The sequence below is a fragment of the Chenopodium quinoa genome, unplaced genomic scaffold (assembly GCF_001683475.1).
Source record: "Chenopodium quinoa cultivar QQ74 unplaced genomic scaffold, ASM168347v1, whole genome shotgun sequence".
In the NCBI taxonomy this organism is placed as follows: Eukaryota; Viridiplantae; Streptophyta; class Magnoliopsida; order Caryophyllales; family Amaranthaceae; genus Chenopodium; species Chenopodium quinoa.
Genome location: NW_018742205.1, coordinates 3,332,982 through 3,354,332, shown reverse-complemented (window position 1 = coordinate 3,354,332; position 21,351 = coordinate 3,332,982). Strand labels below are relative to the sequence as shown.

At 34.7% G+C, this 21,351-nt stretch overlaps 1 protein-coding gene and 2 long non-coding RNA genes across 4 annotated transcripts; 1 reads left to right on the top strand and 2 right to left on the bottom strand.

Moving 5' to 3' along the window:
- Positions 1 to 1,891: 1,891 nt before the first annotated feature.
- LOC110729352 lies at positions 1,892 to 20,994 on the bottom strand. Of its 2 annotated transcripts, XM_021909096.1 has the most exons (9): positions 20,783 to 20,994; positions 18,939 to 19,192; positions 18,618 to 18,829; positions 18,264 to 18,525; positions 17,687 to 17,906; positions 3,822 to 3,985; positions 3,513 to 3,724; positions 3,121 to 3,382; positions 1,892 to 2,542 (listed from the first exon to the last, which is right to left on the bottom strand). In XM_021909096.1, the coding sequence occupies exons 1-9, from the start codon at positions 20,826 to 20,828 to the stop codon at positions 2,246 to 2,248; spliced, it is 1,929 nt and encodes a 642-aa protein (XP_021764788.1). In that variant the 5' UTR covers positions 20,829 to 20,994; the 3' UTR covers positions 1,892 to 2,245. The 2 variants fall into 2 exon arrangements, with proteins under 2 accessions (XP_021764788.1, XP_021764779.1); XM_021909087.1 differs by lacking the exons at positions 17,687 to 17,906; positions 18,264 to 18,525; positions 18,618 to 18,829; positions 18,939 to 19,192; positions 20,783 to 20,994 and adding an exon at positions 5,132 to 5,465 and having other exon boundaries at positions 3,822 to 4,084.
- Positions 7,176 to 9,550, top strand: LOC110729373. Its single transcript, XR_002512906.1, has 3 exons — positions 7,176 to 7,482; positions 7,934 to 8,076; positions 9,273 to 9,550. It is a non-coding gene; the product is annotated as an uncharacterized LOC110729373 (long non-coding RNA).
- LOC110729368 lies at positions 10,625 to 12,022 on the bottom strand. The gene is made up of 2 exons (XR_002512892.1): positions 11,861 to 12,022; positions 10,625 to 11,259 (listed from the first exon to the last, which is right to left on the bottom strand). It is a non-coding gene; the product is annotated as an uncharacterized LOC110729368 (long non-coding RNA).
- Positions 20,995 to 21,351: the final 357 nt, after the last annotated feature.

Below are 21,351 nucleotides of genomic sequence, written 5' to 3'. Positions count from 1 at the left end.
GTGTCCATGCTTTTTCAAAATTACAAGTTATGCTCTCCAACTTAAGTTGTTTAATCAACCATATCCTCTGCCGTGAACTCGACGTTAACAGTTGTAAATAAATAGGAAGTAATAAGAAGCGGATGAGAAAAAAGAATAACAAATACACTGAGAGCTTGACATATCAATGGTTGCTTTTAGAAGAAAGAAGAAAAAATAGATGAGAAAATTTGGAAAAAATGCTAAATGTTAACCTACTTATATAACTCTAACCTAATTTGGGCGTGAAATTTCTCTCCAAAGTGTGGTAATAAACCATTAACACAACTATTAACGTTGGATTAACGTTATAGGGTACGGTTGAATAAACACCTTAAGTTGGAGGTTCTTGTAATTTTGAAAAAGCATGGACACACCTTAGAAACTCAATAACCACGGGGGCATAGCTTAGAAAAAACTTTTTTTTTTTTCTTTTCCAAAATTATCAATCACCGTTATTAATTGATGAACTACTTAGTGCTAGTCATCTTCCTGACATCTTCGCCCTCAAACTACAAATAAATGTAAAACAATTTTCACTTACTTATACATATTTATCTTCAATTTCGATCTTCACCTTCGCCATCCATTATTGAAGTTGCCCGTTATGAAGATTAATGGGCAAAAAATCAGTGACAAAAAAGTTACAATCTCATATTAATTGGAAAAATTTGAGATAAAAAGTTACTTGAATAAAGATGTCACCATTGTTAAGCCTTGAACTTTTCTATAATCTCCTTTTCCCTCTCCTCTGTAAATAGGTCTTTAAATTAACAATTGAAATCTTGGATTTGTTGATGTTTTTAGAGTTCATAGATTAAATGTATTGATTTAAACGTGGTATTTTTTTTCAGATTTTATTTTTGTCTATTCAATATGTGAAGTTTAATGGATGTTCTTCAATTTAAGAGGAGAGAGAATGGGGTCTTTTTTTGGTATTTTAGCACGTCTGCAATAAGATCAAGAACTTAGGAGGTGGGGTAATGTCCGGAAGTGAATGAGACCATTAGAGGGTATTTTGCATTTCTCTATCTTTTCTTTCTAAATATGCGCGTCAAAATAAAACGCGTCAATTAATAAGAAACGGAGGAAGTATTTATTATTTAAAAAAAAACTCTATTAAAAAAAAGAATTCTAAGAGTAACATTAAATAAATTCAAATTTTCAAAAAAAAAGAGAAAGTGTTACATAAGTAATTTAATTTCATTTTAATTGACTATCATTTTTAATAAATTTTATTATTATGAATCTGACATTGCAAGGGGTCAAAACTAGTACTTGTATAACAATATAAGGAAGCAAATGTTTTTTGCAAAGTTAACTGTGAGGATTCCAAAAGTCTCAAAATTTTCATATACATGTACTACATGAAATATCCGTGTATGATTTAGCTTAATTGGTTAAAGTATTGAGGGTTTATCTAGTTGGTTAAAGTATTGAGGGTGGTATTCAAGATCCGCTATCAAATCTTGAACTCTTGGATAACCTAATTTAAATTTATGCAAATGTACAAATGCAGGTTTGATTTTAATTTTTCCTCGTTTTTTCAGTCACAAAAGAATAGATAATTTCAGATAAAATAATTTTTGACATGCTCATATATAAATTCTGGTACAATGAAAAATAAGTTCAAAATATATGTGTTCAAAAAATATAAATTAAGTTCATACAAGTATAATGTAATATTAGATAAAATTAATTGAACCAAATATCTGTACACGTGTTTGATATTTTAGCCATGTACCTTCTCAAAATAAATGGTCTCATAATGACAATGTGCATTACTTATCTGACATAAGCTAAAAACAGAGGGTGCAAAAGTTGATCAATAATTGTACAAGCCTAACAAAATAAAGAGGTAAGCAATCAAATCTCAATAAAGTGAAGTATCACTCCAAAATCAAGATATTATTTTCATCATGGGTGAGACCATGTATTATAAAGAGTACTACAAGACATATATACCTAACAAGTAACAACCACAACGTACAAAATAAACAATGAAAAAGAAGCAAAATGATAAATCTAGGACTGTTTAGAAAAAAAATATTGAGTTTTATGATTTATGTTTAGGTCTCTAGTATGGACTACATCCCTTGCACCGCCATTAACGATTACAATGGTTAAATTAAAACAAAGCCGGTACATAAATAGCTATGGAAAACTATAATGGTGTATCAGGTTAAATAGCTCACCTGCAGTATATGGTGTATCTGTGTCAACTGTGCTAATTCTCAACAGAAAGTTGTGTCTTAATAATGGTATCACTCATGCCTTTGGCGTAAGGGAACATGTGTCCAGCACCCGGAATTTCATGGTAATGAATCCAAGGGAGCTTTTCAACTATATAACGCTGCAACGTGACAGGCACGAGTATATCTTCATCTCCTTGCCAGAGGTGAACACTCCCCTCATTGTTAGGGAATGGATTTGTCAGTTCAGTAGGGTCAAATTCCCATTTGCCGAACCCCACAGCCAAGTCTCGGTGGATGGATTGATATTCTCCTTGCTGTCTTACGGGAGACTGATAACCGGCCATTAAAACAATAATGAAAACAGTTAGGAACCAGAGGAGTAACAATAGAATGATTGATTGAATGAAATAATTGAAGGGTATCAAATGCTACTAGCTGACATATGAGCCCTATTAACAGACTGCATGCTTTTTAATTTCTTTCAAAAATATGTTCACCATAAACTATCAGGACCATATTATACATTCATATCTTTCTTGAGATTATCCAAAAGTTTATAATTCAGAGTTCCAAACTTTTCCTTGTCAGAAATCAAGATGACACTTAATGCACGAGAATAAACCTATTGAAGCAGTCATGGATCGGCTTTCTACTCCAAAAAGGAACATTATTAGTATAGCATAAGTTCATAATCATAAAATCATAACTATCTCAAAACATTAACAGAACATGAGCATTATTAGTCTAGCATAAGTTCATAATCATAAAATCTGAAGCTTGATCCTGTTAGTTAATTTTGTTTCCCTTAAAATAGTGATAATTAAATTGTCAGCTTTCTCATAAAAGTATAAAACACAAACACACAAAATATTAAATCAAAGATTTTCCCTGAATTGAAGAGCCATACCGAATCTTCCATTCCTGCAAATTGTGCAACAAGTTTTTTGTCTTGACGTGAGAAGATTTCTGGAAGATGATCAATCACACTCAAAATAGGAAATAATTTTTGTGTATTCCACCAATAAGATAGCCATGGTGCATAGTGTGAAACACGCAATGCCCATCTATCTCGTTGAAGCTGTTTGTTGAAGGCCTCAGCAGAAAGATTAGCAGGCAAACCAGACCACCAGTAGTTGACAACGGGAGCTATTAATGTTGCTCCTGCTAGCCTATCATCATAAAAATAATCCCACCAAAAAAAATTATGTAACAATTGAAATACTCGTATTTCAAATTAAATAGCCGATATTAACAAACATTACTTCATAATCAAAAACCAAAAATAGGCAATAACAGTACCTATTTGGAATATACTTGAGGCAGCTCCACACTGCTTGCCCACCCATAGAAAATCCAATCACATAAAACTTGTCTCCAAGTTCCAACTTATCAGCAAGCTCTTCTACATCCAATGCAATACTCTTTACTGTCCAGTTTGGATTTGGATCACTTTCTCCATATCCTGGTCTGTCAATTGCCACAATATATGTTCCTAAACTTTCAACTGTTTCCTAGAAAAATAAACAAAAACAAGTCGGATTAATACAATTCTGCATCTATATACAGCAAAATATAAATGGTAAGCAAAGTGAAGCTCTTATAGTATACCGGAGAAAGAAAGTTGGCAACTACAGCATGATTCCGACAGGAGTCAAAACCATGAATATAGACAAATTTATGCTGTGCTTTATCTTTTGGCACACCATGTTCTTTGTAGGCCAAATGCCTTCCATCATTTAATCTAATTCTTGGTGCTGTAACAGGAGGGCCATCTGGAGTTCCACAAATTTTGGGAGGAGGTGGACGAGTAGCTTGATAACCCCAAGCCAACAGCCCAACAACGCTGACCAGAAGAAGTTTCTTAAGCAACCCTGAAAATTTTCATACCTTGTCAAATCCTCAAATATATACTGTAGTAAATATGTCAGCAAATTGTGATAATATGTCATTACTTTGGTTTTGAATTTTATAGACTTCTATTGTGTCAAAGGTAATTAAATTTAATAATTTTGGAAGTCATACTTGATTATATGTTTTAAATCTTTATCAAGTTCATTATGTGGGTATATAAGATGGAAAATTATGGGATTCTTATCAATTTTTACTCTTACATTTGAAATCACACACACTTCATACTCAAGATTGGGGCTCTACCCATAGTAATCCAACTAAAATGGTAAGTGATTACACATCATAGATAACCAGCATTAAACAAGAATTGTAGTTGGCAGTTTCGCGATCTATAACAACAATTTCAAATGAAGCTCAAACAATTTACCATAAAGTATGTAAAAACAAACCATTATTAACAAAGGTACAAACCCACATCTCTCAATCTTCACACTGAACATAGCTTGGAATATGGAATTGAGCTACAAACAAACAAACCAACATACAAAACTACCTCGCAATTGAAATTTTCACAGCATATCATTGAGACATAATAAGAATCTCATTAACAAAGACAGTCAATTTGTCCACTATGGTATTCAGTCGCTCACTCTACTTACAGTCTACTCCAACATCAGAACATGAGTCAATTTGCCTTTTCCTAAAAACACATGTTTATCAATATGAATTAAAAATAATCAAATAAAATACCCAGATCCCAAAACCTTGTTAAACAAAATGGTCTTACGTATGTTGTGTGTAAATAGTTGTCCCAAATAAAAATTATTGGATTCGTAATCTTGAGTACAATATAAATCTACCTCACAAGATGATTGTTTCAAGACCCAAAACAATTAAAATTCCAACAATATCAAAACTTTAATCCCAATGATGGGGTCGGCTACATAAACCAAGATTTTATTAACAACCATGATTCACTCCCTTATTATCAACAACACAATGATGAAATTAATACAATGAAAAACAGTTTTAAAAAAAAAAAAAAAAAAAACAGAGAGAAAAAATACCAGAAGAAGAAGAATTAGGAATGGATTTGCGAGTGTGGGCCCTAGCAGAAGAAGCAGAAACCCTTCTGTTAACAGGTGCTCCAGCCATTATCGACCAATACAGGATCCACTTTTTTACCTTTGATTTGATTTGATAATCTCAACTCCAAAAATGGTGGAATGTTGAGATTATTTTGAGTGGCTCACACTTATTTATATTCAGCCGCTGAATTTGGAAAAATAAAACAAGTCTAAGTCTTGTCTATGTTTTCAATATGTGTGTGCGTGTGTTGTGAGGTGTGTCAGGGTTAGGTGACTCTTTTGTGCGAATGTTTGGTTAGTCTGTCTTTCTGACTATTGTTAGTTACAAAACTTAACAATTTTTTAAGGTTGATGCTAGAGAATATTAATAGACTTGTAGTTAGCGTATGATTATTATATAATCAATTATTTGGCAATTACATCATTAGTCTCAAATTAACCGCAATACACCGACACCTATTTAATAGTTCTAACTAAATTGAATATAATGCTTGATTCGTATGCGTGAATAGACCTAAATATGTGTCGAACAAACCACTTGGACACAAATTGTTAGTTGATATGAATTCCTTAACTATTTGACATGTCATGACAATAATATTTGGATTTGTTTAGTTGTTTGATTATTTTCGTTGTTCATTCTTTAACAATGACCCAAATCTCTCTCTTTACTATTGCTACTTCCCTCTCTTCCTCATCAATATTGAATCTTTTTCCTACTTGAATCTTCGACTCCCTCTCACGCAAAACAACGATGATCAACATATAATATTGGATTAGTTTAACTCTCAAATTCTCAATATCCAACCTACCAATAACCAATTCAAAGAATTTGTTTGTTTTTTCGGCTTTCAAAGTCAATCTTCATCAATTTTGATTTTTCACTATGGTATAAAATATAGGAAAAAATAATCCCAACTTTCGCCGTTTCGCTCAAAATAATCCCAATTTTGGATTATTTTTAAATAACCCGAACTTTGAGGGTATTCACTCAAAATGGTCCCAAATGACTGGTAACCTGTTAAAGAGGTTTGGGGGGTTTAAGTGACACGTGTCACCACGTGAATGGCTGAAAATAAATTAAAAAAAAACACCCAACCCCAACCCACGACAACCCCACCACCACCCAAGTCCGGCACTCCGGCGTCCCTCCTCCCACCGGCCTAGCCCAGATCCCCTCCCCAACCGTCGGCTACGCCTTTTCCAAGCGACCTTTTCCGGCGCCCTTCCCTTAAAACCTCCAACGTGAACCTCCAAAACCCTTAAAAAAACCCAGCCCACCGCACAAACCCCCCAAACCGGTGCTTCCCCACCCTCGGAACCCTAGCGCAAGGATTCCGAGGGTGGGGGAGCGCCAATTTGGGGGGGTTTGTGTGGTGGGCTGGGTTTTTTTTATGGTTTCGGGTTTATTTGCGGTTAAGGTTAGGTAATTTAGGGGGAAGCAGGAAGGAAGCGCCGACACCGGCTTGACGGAAGGTCAGCGGTGGTGGTTGGGGGCTCCAAAAGCAGTTAACGCCGGCGGTATTGAGGGTTGTCGGTGGTTGGTCCTCTTTAAAAAAAATCAACCAAACATGTGGTGCCACGTGTCCCCGTAACCTGATATAACAGGTGCGGTGACCGGTTGGGATCGTTTAAAGAGAATACCCACCAAAGTTTGGAGCGAATACCCCCAAAGTTCGGATTATTTAAAAATAATCCAAAATTAAAATTATTTTGAACGAATCGGCAAAAGTTGGGATTATTTTGTCAATTTTTCCTAAAAAATATATGAGTATTGTATTATCATATAAAATATCATAAAATTTATTTAATTTGATATTCCAAAATATCAATCCTTTACTCGTACATTTAATATGATAGCAATTTGTTTAGATTTTTTTAAAATCATATTATTCACTTATTTCTATTACTCCCTTCGCCCTTAGAGAAAAGCACAAACTTTCATATATATGTGGCCAGCATGGGTGGTTAATGGACATAGCTTCCCATTGATAATAGGGTCGGGCCAAAATTTAAAGAGTTTTGACCCTTTAATATTTTAGTGGACAGGGTCACTAAAGGGGTTTAAGATATAGGGTCAATAATGGACTTTTATTCACAGCCATTAATATCAAAGAAAAATAAAGGGCCAAAAAGAAAAACCTAATTAAAAAAAAAAAAAAAAGTTAGAAGATTAGAATGACCCAAGAAAAAATCAGAACCTCCAATTTCTCTCCCCTCTTTTCGATCTTCTAAATAAACTCTAAGTTCTTCAATTGATTTACAAATTATTGCGATTTCGAGCTTTCAAGCTTCACAATTTAGGCGACCTTCTTTATTTTTCCTTTGAGGTTAGTTAATTTCGATTATTTTGCTATATGATTCGAAATTTTAGGTTAATACTATAATTGCTAAATCGAAATTGTTTGATCGGTGATGTCTTGTTGTGGGTTTGTATTGTTGTAGGCTGAGTGTTGTTCTGCTTAACCAATTATAATAAAAATGATAAGAATTTCCAATTGTATAAACCAACAAAATTGAAGAAGAAATAAATAAATAAAAAATTGAAATGGAAAATGAATACGAACAAAGAAGAAAAGAATCAGACTTACATAGCATGTAAATAATGTTAAAATGAAGCTAACAATATAATGTTAAATTGAAGCTAACACCTTTTCTTGAAGATATTCTGCTTAACCAATTATAATTGATATTCTGAATTTTTAGTTGACATGAGTTTTTGCAATTGTTAATTAAATCCCATTAACTGTTGGTAATCTTTCTAAGCTTGCAATTGTGCAGTGTGTTCCTTAATATGGATGATGATACTACTACTACTTCTACGACACGTAATGATGGATATAATGAATACATCACTCCGCAACGAAAGAGAAAGAAGAGGTCTAAAGTTTGGAGAGAGCTTATTGAAGGGAAGAATGTTCAAGGTGAGAAAATTGCTACATGTGTACATTGTAATTCTATTTTATCTGCACATCGTGATAGTAGTACATCTCATTTGAAGCGTCATTTAGAGAGGTGTGCAAATAGGCCTCTAGGACTTACATTTGAGGAAGATAGTGATGAAGAAAATTTTGTTTTTGACATGAATGAACTTCGAAAAGAGATTCTTAATTTCATTGTTGAGGGAGGTCATTCATTCACTATGGTTGAAGAACAAGGATTTAGGATAATGATAAAAAGAGCTACCCATAAGTTTATACCATTTGGTCGTGCAACCACAAAGAGAGATTTATTGAAGGCTTATGTATTGGAGAGGGATAAATTGAAAGATTTGTTGTCTAATGTTTCGGGTAGAATTTGTTTAACAACCGATAATTGGAAATCAAATCATACTAGACACCATTTCATTTGTGTCACTTCTTACTTTGTTGATGATTCTTGGAAACTCTGTAAAAAAAACTTAGGTTTAGGGCCTTGGCTCCTCCATATGATTGGGTAAGTATTGCTAATGAGATTTGTATGTTTCTTTGCCAATGGAAATTAGATGATAGGATACTCTCTATCACCGTTGATAATGCAACTTATAATGATGCAATGATATCTTGTTTGAAGAGACGTCTTGCTCCTAGAGGAGGGTTAAGTTGTGGTGAGACATTGTTTCATGTGCGGTGTTGTGCCCATATTATTAATCTTATTGTGCAAAAAGGATTGACTTGTATTAGTGGAATTTTGGATAAAATTCGTTCATTTACAAAGTTGATCATCAAATCTTCTCGTAGAAGTGAAGAATTCTATGATTGTGTGGAGAAGATATTTCACCTTGATGTAAAAAGGAAATTGAACCTTGATATGCATGTTCGTTGGAATTCCACGTATAAAATGATTTGCACTTCTCTTTACTTCAAAGATGTTTTTCTTCACTTGAGATCTAGTCATGCTTCATTTTAATCATATATTCCTTTAGAGGATGAGTGAGAAAAAGTAAGCGTGACTCACAATTTTTTGGAGTTTTTTTATGAGGTTACTTGTATGTTTTCGGCGGTGAATTATCCTACTTCTAATGTGTATTTTAAAGGTACATGGATGGTGCATCACCATTTTAAAGGTGAGCTTTACTTCACTTTGGTTTCTTTGTTCTGTTTGAATTAAATATGCTCATTTTTTGTATCCCACTTGACAGGAGAATTATATCATACCCTGATCAAAGAAGCTAAGAGGCTGAAGTATCATGGTAGTTTTTGGGCTGGACAAAACTTCATTTGTAAATCTGATCTTTGAAGACTGAAAAAAAAAATGGAGTTTGCAGACTAGACTTGTGGATTTCAAAATGTTTATTTACTTACAATACATTGGTTTTTGCTTCTGAAAATGTGATCCGAACTTTATGGATATCAAAATGTAATCTGAAATATAAGTTACTCTGTTTGCTTTCATGGAAGCTGCTAAGTTTGGCCGCCATTGGTTACCTTTCTTTAGGGAAAATAATGTGGTGGAAAGGTGTCATGAAGCTTACTTCAATTCTATTGGATGCATTGCCATTTTTGTTACAAGAAATTATCTTGCCAAAAAAAAAAAATTCTCTTGCCCCAAAAAAAGGTACTATGAAATTCTATTGAAATGTAAGTTAACTTTAGGCGTTATTTCTTGGATGCATTGCCATTTTTGTTTCCAGTTTACATGAGCAACTAAATGGAAGTATGTGGGTAAAGGCCTGTTAATGGCCCGTTTCACTTTTATCTCGACCCTGACCCGCATTGTCCCTGACCCACTAAATATTCATCATGACCCGCAACCGACCCGCCCTGCTAATGACTCACATCGACCCGCTCGATCAATAACCACCCACTGGCCAACCATATATATATATATATATATATATATATATATATATATATATATATATATATATATATATATGGGGAGGTTCCGCTGAAAACAGAGCTTATGGTGAAAACTAAAAACAAGCAATCTTAGCCATTGAATGTTCACTAGATAATCTGATGGTGTGAACAACCCATAGGATAAGGTATATAGATTTTGGTAACATTACATAAAGGTAACTATATACAAAAATAAGGTAATTATATTGATTTGACAACATTTCATTAAGGTTACTATATATAAAATAAAGGTAATTATATCAATTTAACAACATTTACACAAAGGTCACTATATACAAAAATAAGGTAATTATATCAATTTGACATTAGTTACATAGAGGTCACCATATCTAAACTTAAGGTAATTATATAAATTTTTACAACATTTACATTAAGGTCACTATATACAAAAATAGGGTAACTATATCAATTTTGATCATATTCTTATAGAAGTCACTATATACAAAAATAGGGTAACTATTTCTGATTTTTGCACGTCACTACTATTTTAGCCTGCCCACATTGCTCCCACTGCTTCAATAGGAACCGCTAACTACAATAGATATAGTTAGTACCACATTTGAGACTAAAAGCATCAAAGCATAGAGAACCACACTAATAACATCAAAGTAGTGCTTATATCTTCCAGATCCATAGACAACTAGTAAGAATCGCCTTCAAATACTCCTTGCAACAAGCAGTCTGAAGTACAAAATACACCAAATTAATGCAGCTCACAAATTTGATGAAAACTATTAAATGGCAATATGGGTATTCTTGATGTTCTTCGGTTCAATAGTGAAGTTACAAGTACAGGTAACATTCCTTTGTTCCTGCCCCTAAGCAGCCTAAACCTTCACCCCACCATCAGCTAACCTACACAACATCAACAAGCAGCAATAACAACCTTGTAACTCCCCTGCTGCAACCTGCAAGTATCCACGCCATTCTCCTACTTCAGCACAACCCACGCAACCCAATAATTACACAAGTAGCTACGCATTCCCACAATAATCACCAGCTACGTACCTTAATTCGCCTAGCCAGCCATGTAGTTCATCCACCTCGCACCCACCAAATCCACAATTAACCTTCGCCAATTCACATGACCAGCTATCGCAATAACTACCACAGCAGTCCAGCCGCAACATCAGCAGCCGCATCTCTATCGGACGCCCACACAACAGCCACCCATTCGCCACCAAAGCCTGACTCCGACATCAGCAATTCAACCCCCAACAATCAACAATTTAGCCACGTGATGATTAAAGAAAGCAGAAAAGGTAACTGTAAGCAAAATATTGAAAAGGAAAATTTAGAACAGGAAATTGAAAAAAAATCACAAATGAAAATGAACAAAAATCAAGCAAAATCAAACAGGAAATCGAACAAAATTGAACAAAATCGAATAGGAAATCGCAAAGTCAAACAAAACTGATGAAAACAAAGTCGAAAAAATTGATGAGCAAAAGTCGCACTGAAATCGAACAAAATTAATGAACAAAACATGAAAATCGCACAAGAAATCGAACAAAATCGCAGAAGAAATTTTTTTTGATAAAATTGCCAAATAAAATCGAAAATTGAAAATATGAAATCTACTCAAATTATGAAAAAAAAATATATATATACAAATTAAGCTCAAAAATGCCATAAGAAGAAATTAAGTTGAATCTTAACATATTTACGCTCATATGAAACTCGATTAAGCAAGAAAAAGCACAATCATCAACAATCTCACAGTTCTAACACCTCTAATTTCGTAATCAACGCTATATATTCTAGGATTTTTGTAATTCAATCGAAATCACAATCGTATCTGTTTGATTTCCCTAAAAAATCATAGAATATACCAAATTAAACAAAAAATCATAAACGAAAAACTCACTTTTTTTAAGATAACGACGAAATCGATGAAGATTGAACCAAATTCCTCTGTAATTTGATGATTTTCAGCATTGATTTTGATTTGGGAAGGAGAGAGAAGGAGGGAGATGGAGGAGAGAGAAAATTAGAGCAAAAATAAAGGAGAGATAATGGATTGTCATAAATACACCAGATCTAATCTATTCCATTAGATGAAATCCAATGGTCTAGATTACCTGTTTTTAGATTTCAGCTTAAGGCTTGTTTTCACGTAATCCACTCCCTATATATATATATATATATATATATATATGAGACCACATCCCTTATGTGAGAACCCTTTTATATGTGAGGACTCATTATAACCGTTGGATCAATTACATCCAACGACCACAATTAGTCCCAGTCAAATGCGTTTTTTTCTCTCTCCTCCTTCCTTTTTCACGCACAATTTTCTCTCTCCTCGTTCAAGTTCATCCTTCCTCAGAAAATCGAAAATCCCAACAAATTTGAAAGATTTTAGAGAGAGAAGCAATACTATGGCAGTAGAAGAGCTTGAGAAATCAATCGCGGCAACTGAGATTGAAGACCAGAGAAAAGACGATGATGATTTGGAGGAAGGCGAGATTATCGACGACAACTCAAACGCCGAAAAACCTAGTTAATCAATCGCAACAACTCATCCTCTTGAGAATGCTTGGACTTTTTGGTTCGATAATCTTACTGCTAAATCGAAACAAGCTGCTTGGGGTAGCTTTATTCGACCCATTTATACTTTCTCTACTGTTGAAGAATTCTAGAGGTTTTCTTTTTATCTTTGTTTTTCAATTTTATTAATTTGATTTTATTGAATTTGGTTGTTTGAATCTTTTTGTGATGTGGGTGATTGATTGATTATGTTCTTGATGTTGTACGGAAAGAAGCTGAGAATTGTGATTGTTTACAAGGTATTCGACGAAATACCTCATTGAATTTTTTTTTCTTCAGTTTTCTTTCATTTTTGTTTTTGTGTTTTTGTTTTCTGGTGTTGGATCTGAATGTGAATATTTCAGAGCTCTAAATCTGAGTATAATTGCAAGAAATTGATTGAGGCTATAGTTTTGTTGCTTAATCTTGCTGTGTAGATGATTTGAACTTCTGAAGTGTGTATATAGTTCAAATTGGGGGTTGTTGAGAATAGTTGTATTCTTTTGTGGTTTGAAAACAATTAAGATCTGGGATTTTGTTTAATTGGAAGATAGTTTATCAATTTTTCTGGCAGTTATAATTTGAGTAAAGAAAATAATTGATTTGTGGTTTGAAAATAATTGATTATAATCATTAGCAAATCATTTTTGTTAAACAACCGTATAGGATATATCGTTGGCTGACTATTGCAATTTACTTATCGATTACTCCCAATGAAATTCAGGTTCCAGCCCCGCATCCTCATTGATGTAAGTCATATAGACATTACGACAACTGTCTTGGGTTTCAAGATTCCCATGCCATCATGATTGCTCCTTCAGCTATGCAAAAAATGGCTTACCCCGAAGGTAAAATTCAAGTCCTTGATGTTCATCTGAACGTTCAAGTATTCTACTTTGATATGTGAATCTGTGTTTTGGTTTATTGATGCTCATATGCAAAAAACTAATGCAAGTCATTCTAAAAGTATCCTCAATATCCAATTTGGTATTGAAACTGCTACTGTTTCAGGATAGCTGGTCAAAATTAACACAAGGCCAACAGACACCTGCTGTCCTGTAGCCTGTAGGCTTTAGTAATACACTGATTTATGATCTGAATATTAAAAAGCTCAATCAACTTGATATTTTATTTTAATTTAAAAGCAGTATTGGATCAATGCTTTGAATCAAATGCTCTAAACTAGATGCTCTATCATATATGAATATGATTTTGAAGATGATACTTTAAGTAATAGTATTCACAGTCTTACACTCGTCAATACTCTAGTCTCGCTGTCTCATGAGCCACATTTTATATTAGTTCCTGCTTTTAAAGTATATAATGTGGCATGTACCTGCATAAGGTGCATATATCTGACACTCTCCGGGTCATCCTCACCATGCTATTATTGTTTCTACTATGACATTCATTTTCTCAATTTCCTCCTGAATAGTGGAGTGTTTAATTTCTTTGTCTAAGCTTACTCTATGCTGAATTGAGAAACTGGAAAAACCTCCTTTTTTGAAGTGATCATTTTCTTGCAGGAGAATTTGCAACAACGAGGGCAGCATCTGCTGCTGGCACAATTATGGTTTTGACTCACATTTCTTTCCCTTCCTATTTTTCCTCTCTTTCTGACCTTAAGTATCAAATTCATTCTTTGATTTACACGTGTGATTATTGGATCCAGGCATTGTCTACAATGGCCACATCTAGCGTTGAAGAAGTTGCCTCAACTGGACCTGGAATTCGATTTTTCCAGCTTTATGTGAGTATAAGTACAAAAGAAATTGTAATTTAGTAACTCCAGTATTTTTCCAGCTTGCTGATTTAATGAATAATTAAACAAATGTTTGCTCATTTGCTGATTTATTCTTTACTAATTTGTCAAAAATGAGCAAATAATTTGTCAAATGAGCAAAAAAATTCAATACTCCTTTGTCCAATGAGCAAACTATTTAATGCTCATTTGTCAAATGAGCAAATGATTCTTGCTCATTTTGTCAAATTAATGCTCATTTGTGAGTGTGTTTGAATGTTTTAAATACGTTAGCCTACTAGATCAAGAGTAGAGCATTGTGCAAATACACAAAAGATGTGGGTTTGAATCCCACGTAGGTTCATTTATGTAAAGTGGAGACACAAGTTTGTATGAGAGTTTAATTGTAACAAAGCTTATATAGTTATAAATCATTTCAAACCAGTTTTTGCTCATAAATTTAGTACGAATTTGATTTTTTTTATTTAATCTATTTTGTTTATAAAGATAACCTATGTAGGAATTGAACCTACATCCCCTATGCATTTGCATAGTGCTCTACCAATTGAGCTAATAGGTTTTATCATATGTTTTAAATCATTTTCTATGTTATAAATTTTTAATCAGTTCATTTGATAAATCAACAAAGAATTGTTTGCTCATTTGATAAATGAGCAAAGATTTGTTTGCCCGTCTGATAAATGAGCAAAGATTTGTTTGCCCGTCTGATAAATGAGCAAAGAATTATGTGCTCATTTGATAAATGAGCAAATAATTGCCTACTTATTTGAAAAAATGAGCAAATTATTCTTTGCTCATTTGACATCATACACAAGCCAAATAAGAAAAATATTATGCATCATCTCTTATAAGAAAATCTTGTAATACTTGAGGGCTAAATAATAAGACAAATATTATGCACCAATTTATTCCTTGCTTTTGTTTATTTGTATAGACAACCAAGAATTAGTTTGATCATTTGACCAAAGTTCTTATCTTACACCACAATTCCACCGTCACCTTACACCACAACTCCACCCTCACCTTACCCAATCACACGCACAACAACAGCAATAACACCACAACAGGCCACACATCCTAATATCTGGGCCACCAACCATGCCCTGCTACCAGTAATTTGCAGCCATCGTTCCCAGCTAACACTAAGCTGCTGCTACAGTCCTCACAGCCACGCCACACATTGCAGCATACCAATAGCATCCTGTAACAAATTACCACCAATCACGATCCCATAATAGCTACCCAAACCAGCCAATTTCCTCCATTCAACCCTCCAAACAAAAGTGATGTCATGCTATCATGTGAGAGGTAAAATAAAACTTCTTTGATCACTCATACACTCTCAAGCACCTCTTTTCCTAGAAAAAATGTAACTAATAGGTAAAATCACAATTATACTAATGAACTCCAATGGGCTACAGTGTTGTATACAAACTTCACCTCCGATTCGTAAAGCCACACATTTGATGCTCATTGTAGCAATAAAATAGAAGATGCAATTCAATATTTCAGGCTCCAATAGTGCTAGTAAGCTCATGATGGAATAGTCTGAAAGCTTCTTTCAAAGGGCAGTTCATTTTCCGCATCAAAAGTATCCGAAGTATTACCTACGAACTCATTCAAAACAAACTCATTGATAATAGAGTACCAAGTCACAAGATCTCTAACAAGCATTTTATCAAACACCTTGTATGCACTATTAGGATATTCATAAGTATCATAAAAATGCACCAATAACCCATTTTAAACCAAGTTTTAATTGCAACACAATTACAGAATTCATAACAAAAATTAATCAACTAAGTAAAAGGATTCTGTCAACACAAACAAGATAATGATAAACAACAATACTGCGTAAATTCGAAAATACTGACAAAAATTAAGAAAATTATACTCGGAAAAAACTAACATAACTTTTGTTGATTATTTATTTGTATAATCTATGAAGCTTGTTGATTCTTATTGCTGCTGAAATCTGAAAAAAAATCGAACGGAATTGTGTTCGAAATCCTTGAATCTCATTGAAATTGAAGCTTGTAGTTTCTTCACTCTGTTAATCTGAGTAGCAGCAAGTATATGGATGAAAAGTTTAGATTTATTAGAGCCGTTGATATCGTTTGATCCTAAAGCTTAGATTTGTTCTCATATATTAGGAGTGTTCTCACAAAAGAGGTGGTTCTCAATAAATTTTGACCCAATATATATATATATATTTTATTTTTCCACTATTTCCTCACTTTCTCTCTCTTACCTTTCAACAATGGAGGAAAAACCTCCATTCTTCTTCATCTTCCTTAAGAGAGAGACTAATCTACACTTCTCCAATCATCATCATCATTTTCTCACTCCTCACTTTGTTCTCCTTTGCAACTCCTTCTCTCTCCTCCAAATCCTCCTTCTCAATTCCAAACCCTAACTTAAATTGTTGCAATCAGAGCCGCTGCGGTGGTGCGAAGGTGGAGTGGTGGTTGATGGTGGTCTGTTGCAGCGGTTCGGTGGTATTGTGGCGAAGGTGGAGTGGTGGTTAATGGTGTTGCGGCGGTTCGGTGGTGTTGCGGCGATTCGGTGGTATTGCGGCGATTCGGTGGTGTTGTTCGCACTAAAATGGCCAAAGAACCAGTTCACGTCCTTGCAATAAATACTGGCAACAATTACTTGATTTGATTGATGTGTTAATTTGCATGTGAGATCTAACTATTTGTTTGGTTTTGATTTAATTATTTAGTTTTTTTTAGCTGATTTTTGTGTTTTGGTGCATTTTTTTGAATTAGATTAGCTGATTTGAGGTTGAAATGTTGGTTTATAGCTTATCAATGAATCAATTATGACTAAAAATGAATTGAATAGGAGTAGATCGTAGTAATAAGATTTTGTTTGATTGGATATTGTTGAGGCAGTGATGACAAAAACATACATGGAGTATACATTTTTGCGTATACTAATTGAATTAGGAGTTACTTGGTCGGTTAGATCAGGGTTACTTGGTCGGTCGGGTTACTAGGTCGGTCAGGAGTTACGTCAGGGTTACTAGATCAGTCAGGGGTTAGTAGGTCAGTCAGGGCTTACTTGGTCTGGGTTAGTTGTGTGTTAGCTGCTAGTCTCAAAGATTTTCAGTGAAATCTTCCAAACTTTTTTGATCTGGTAAATGTGACTATAGTAGTACAACATTAGCTTTGTTAATTGGCAGCTGAAAATTAGGAACATTACTCAATTATATCCCCTGTATTTTCTATCACAACTTAAATCAACTTATTGAATGTTGATTCAGCTAATACAAATTTGGTACAAGTGTTAAACATACACGTTTATTAGACAAAAGCTGCTAGTTTTCAACAGATAATTGGGCTTTAATAATAGCATCATTCATTCCAGGTGCAAATGGGAACAAATGTCCAGCACCTGGTATCTCATGATAGTTAATCCAAGGAAGTCTTTGAGCTGTGTAACGCTGCATCACAACAGGCACGAGTCTGTCATCATCACCTTGCCATAGATGAACCTTACCCTCGCCGTTAGGAAATGGATTTGCAAGCTCCATTGGATCAAATTCCCATTTTCCAAACGCTACGTTCATGTCTTGGTGGATGGATTCGTATTCCCCTTGCTGTCTTACTTGATCCTGTTAGGCATAAGATAACAGATTAGATATGTAGTAGGGAAAAATCAATGGAATGCTATGAAATAATAGACTTTGCACAATTTAGCGCAATACTAACTAAATCTGGTACAATAAAAAGCTAATATAGCCTATATAGATATATTTTTCCCATGATATTTTCTCTTATTTAGTCTAATACAGAGAGATTTACATATGAAACTATAAACAGAGAAATTTCAAAATCTCACAGGTATATTCACCAATGCACTATGCAGTATATCACATCTATATCATTATCGTTATAACTGTATATTGACATATTGTAGGTGCACATAATCAAGTCATATCAGAGTTGTAGGAGTAAGAACTGTACTGTACCTTGTAGTCCTTCCTCTCGAATTTAGAAATGAGTTCTCGGTCTTGTACAGAAAAGAGATGATCGCTGTGAGCGATAACACTTGAAGTTGGGAAAATCTTTTGAGTCTGCCACCAATATGTTAGCCAAGGAAGATAGTATGGCACAGTTCCTGACAGCACATCCCATATACTTGCTCTGCCTGAGAGCTCTTTAGTGATGTTAGCAGGTAAGCTAGTCCACCAAAATTGGAAAACGGGCGATAAAAATGTTGCTCCTGCTAGCCTGTTAGTAAAAGTATTAGATATCAGACTAACAACACAAATATATAAGAACCTCGGCCTAGGTCCTGAACAACAAACTCGACAAAATTATACCTGTGTGGAATATATTTTAGGCAGCCCCAGATTAACTGTCCACCCATGGAGTAGCCAATGACATAAAACTTCGGTCCAAGATTCAGTTGATCTGCAAGCTCTTCAATATCAAAAATAGTGCTTTTTACTGTTCTTTTTGGGTGTGGATCGCTCTCTCCATACCCCGGTCTGTCAAATGACACTATGTATATGCTTAAACTCTCAAATAGATCCTGAAGAAGCATAACATATGCATAAAATCATAAATAATGTGTAATTTACAAGAAGTTAATAATGTTGCTACAACAATTAAGGAAAAAAGGACTGTGATAAAGTACATACAGGAGAGAGTTCTGTGGCAACTGCAGCATGATGTCTGCAGGAATCAAATCCATGGACAAATATGAACTTATGCTTTGCTTCATCTCTAGGGACACCGTATTCTTTGTAGGCCAAATGCCTTCCATCTCTTAGCTTGATTCTTGGAGCTGTTATCGGAGGGCCTCCGGGAGATCCACAGATTTTCGGTGGAGGAGGGCGAATGGCCTGATAAGCCCATGCCAAGAAACCCACAAACACCAACACAAAAATCAAACCTGAAAAACATACAAAGACGGTTTGTCATAAAATAATAGTTAGTACCTCTGTCTCACCATTTTCCCAGAGTATCAAGTGAGCTATGCAATTCACCCTCCCTTCTAAAGTATGAATTCTTAGATGTTTCCAGGTACACTCAAAGTTGTACAACCTAGAAAAATTCATTTTCTTACTCATTTGCTCATTTGAATATCCAAAATAATAAAAAACTAGCCATGAATGAACAAAGTATTAGGAAAAAGATAAGGGAAATTCTCAACGGTAAGCCCCAACTTTTGCTACGCACCAATGGTGATCTCCCTTTGTTTTTTTATTATACGAAATGACCTTAGTTAAAAATTTCATCTCACTCATAACCTTATTTCATTAAATATTAACTGGTTAGATTTGTATTTAATTTTTTTTTTAAAATTAACCCTAACCACCAAAAACGAGCCACCCCACCTTCCAGCCACCACCATCCTTTCTGGCGACGCTACCCTAGGTTTCTCCGACCGTCGGCGATGCTACTCAGGCTCCTTCCCCGACCGCTAGTGACGCTGCGCCAGCTCTACTTCGACCATCGCCAATTAGATTCCCAAATCCCCACTCACGACCCTCACTCACTCTCCTCCTTCCCACGTCACCAACTCTAAATCGCCGAACTCAGATTCCCGACCACCTTTCTCTTTCTTCTCTGCCTTCTCCTTCACCAATCTCTCTCCGATCCTCGCCTAGAATCAAAACCTCAAACCTCAAACCCTAAACCCATCACCCCTCCTCGACCAAAACCAACCCCACAGCGAGAATCGAAGGTCAAAGGAGAGAAATTTGTGATGTTAGGGTTCGGGTCTAGGCGGTGGTAAGGGTGGAGGCGATGGTTCGGCGGTTTGGTGGGAGGTCGGTGTTTCAGATGAGGGGTTTGGTGGCTCCGGTGAGGGTGGAGGTGGTGCTGACCTGGCTACGTTTTGTGGGGATGAGGGTGGAGGTGGTGGCTAGGATGGTGGTTTTTCTTTTTAGGTTTTTATTTTTCAAAAGCTAATCATAGTTAGTTTTTTTTTTTTAACTAAATAACACTTATTAATGTCGTAAATGAGATAAATTTCATAATTAGGGTCATTTTGTATAATATAAAAAATGGATGTCATAATTGGTATGTAACAAAACTTGGGGGATCACCATTGAGAATTTCCAAAACAAATAGCTTTGGTACACCTAATTACCTAGGAACATAATATACATGTTCCATCTAGTAGAAATTGCACTTGTTCACACACCATACACGTTTAAGATATGAATTAATGAATTTCCTAGTAAGCTAGATTGTTCAACCAAAATAAGTTCAGATTAGTTTAGATAAGTTTTGACACACACAGTCACACAAGCAAGACAATAAGGAGAGAACAAAAGAAGAATCCTCCTCAATATTTTCGGTTCATATATCCATATTAGAAGAACAACAAACTTAAACTAGACAATATACTTATTTTAAAATAATCTTATAATTACCCCCGTTTTTACCAATCATGTACATTCGACCTTTATTGTACAACTCCAACTTATCAAAGCACATATCAAAAAGATAATTGAAAAAAAGATTGAAAGCTTACCAGAAGAAAATCGGACTGATTTGTTGGTGCTAACCCCTTGAACCATTTTGAATGAGTTTGAGGGAAACAGAGAACGATGTAGTAGGCAATTCAATCTATTTATCTACTCCATAACAACTAAAAGTGGCTATTAAAGTCAGTAAGTCACTAGTAGCATCGTACTTTTTAGAAATGGGTGATATTTGGAAGATGCGTTGGCATTTGGCAGATTTGAGTGTCTTTGTCTTTGAATCTTTTGTCCTCTTTACAAAGTTTATGATTTTGTCAAGAAGAAAAATTTGATTTTTATAATCCAACATTTCGCCAATATTAGTTTACTAATCTCACCTTTCATAGTTGATTAATCTCATATTTATATACCTTTTTATTTTGAGAAGATATTGGGTGTGGACTGTCGCATGCATATATGTGTGCGGCTGAGTTGATTGATATATTTCACTTGTTGGTTGATATGTTTTATTTGTTGGCTGATATGATTTTTGTATTGGCTAATATATTGCTGTTGTTGGTGGATATACTTTATTTTTTATTTTTTGATATTTGGTTGCTATCAGACATCAATTGGCTGA